This window comes from Suricata suricatta, chromosome 2, assembly GCF_006229205.1.
Source record: "Suricata suricatta isolate VVHF042 chromosome 2, meerkat_22Aug2017_6uvM2_HiC, whole genome shotgun sequence".
Taxonomy (NCBI): Eukaryota; Metazoa; Chordata; class Mammalia; order Carnivora; family Herpestidae; genus Suricata; species Suricata suricatta.
Genome location: NC_043701.1, coordinates 45892630 through 45894418, shown reverse-complemented (window position 1 = coordinate 45894418; position 1789 = coordinate 45892630). Strand labels below are relative to the sequence as shown.

Here is a 1789-nt window from a genome sequence, read left to right as displayed (position 1 = left end):
CGTGGCAGGAGGAATAAAGCTGCCTGTGCCTGCTCCTCCGCTGAGTCCTCAGAGGCGACAGGACACGGCTTCTGGGGACCGCTGTGCTCATGAATGTGTGCCATTGTTCCAGGCACACGTCGGTCTTTGGAATTAGCACCAAACAGCCCCGTCCTTATTCAGGGGCAGAGCCCCCTCCATCACTCAAACCAGCCCTTCCAGGTCACATGCCGGAGGCCTCTGCAGACAGGACGCAGCTGCCTCAAATCTGCTGCCTAACATTTGCCGCGGTTCGAGAAACCTGCCGGCTCGGAGCTTCACGGGGGAGACCAGGAAGATGTGGGGTCCGGGCACTAGGTTCTCCGAGGAACTGTGGCCGGAAAATGAGAAAACATGTGCTGTGGTTCGGAAGCCTAAGCAAGGCAGGAAACGCCAGGAGCTGTTGGCCGTGGCCTTGGGGGTAAAGGTGGGAGTCAAAAGCAGTTTTCTTTGGCCCCCTCTCAGACTCTTTGCCTGTTCACAGATCTCGTCCCTGGTCCGAAGGGCCGCCCTCACGCACAACGACAACCACTTCAACTATGAGAAGACACACAACTTTAAGGTAAGCAAGCCTCTGCACTCTCTCTTCTGTTATTACAGGGCAGGTAGAGGGGTGCAGTTGATCATTTCTGTCCTCTCTTTGATCGTAAAGTAATGAGACAGCAGATTCCTTTGCTCTCCACATCCAGCTACAAGCACAACGTAAGACTGTTGCTTTGTGTCAAACCGGAGACCTCAGACAGTCGTTTGCTTGATGCTGATGCCTAGAAACACCTATGTGGATGTTTACTGAGTCCTGTAGAACTGGGCCCATTTCTTCTCCGTATCCTCATGACCAGCAGGGGAACCGCGGAGCGTGCCCAGTCTCTGGCCCTGGGAGATCTTCTGAGGAACATCGAGCAGTACTTTTCCACTCAGGGTAGCTATAAAGAATATTGCTGTCTCTGAGGCACAGAAAACAGTTGCCCATTTCACATTCTGTGTTTTGCCTTTGTTTTCAGGGATGCTAACTCCTTTGGTTTATGTGTAGGCAGCTGTGAAAGCGAAGGATGACAGGGGATGCCATCCAGTAGCTTTTGTTTGTGCTCCGGGTACGGAGGGGGCACCCGGTGGCCTTGCCAAGCTCCCCTCTCTCGGCGTAGCCTTGATCCTGCTCACCAGACCAAACAAAGAGATGTGGAAAGCTGGTGGGAGCTTTAGTGTGGATTCCCATGTGTGTTTATAAACTGGAAATGCTGCTACCTTCATTTCAGACTAGCCCTTATGAAAAAAAAAAAAAAAAGAAAGAAAGAAAGAAAAGAAATGGCCTACCATCAGAAATCACGGCCTATTTCCTTCGCCCTAATGTGTTTTCCAAGAAATGGCTGGAGGAGATTCTGATGGCAAATTGCCTGGCCGGGGGATGCTGTTGAGTGGAGGAGACACAGTCAGAGGTTTTACCCCAGCAAATGGCTGATGTTTAGATGTTGGAGAGAGTGGAGATGAAGGATCCAGGAAGAAGAAAAGTGGGGGGCAGGGGGAAGGGTTAGAAAATTGTGAATTGTCTTCTTTTTTTTTTTTTTTAACTCGTTTTCTTTTGGACCAGCAGCCCAAGTAACTATTGAAGGAACTAAAACGCCCTTCATTAGAGGTGATCAGGGAAACCTATTTTAGTCTGTCGATTTCCAGTTCTTCGGAAGGACAAATATGTGTCTCTTAAATATACATTCACGTCTGTTGGGTCTGTTTGCCCTTCTGCTGTTTATAGAAATCGAAGGGCTTGGGCATTCAC

General features: G+C 49.9%; 1 protein-coding gene across 4 annotated transcripts in view; it reads left to right on the top strand.

The window, feature by feature from the left end:
* The window catches only part of CHN2 (chimerin 2), a 291932-nt gene that overhangs the window by 255960 nt on the left and 34183 nt on the right, over positions 1-1789 (top strand). For 2 of the 4 annotated variants that reach the window (XM_029925743.1, XM_029925761.1), the window contains one exon: positions 503-580. The exons of 1 other annotated variant lie outside the window; for it this stretch is intronic. In XM_029925743.1, the coding sequence (XP_029781603.1) occupies positions 503-580 (78 nt within the window). Of the gene's footprint in view, positions 1-259; positions 446-502; positions 581-1789 lie in introns of those variants that run through there. One more of the 4 variants, XM_029925767.1, reaches the window with a different exon arrangement.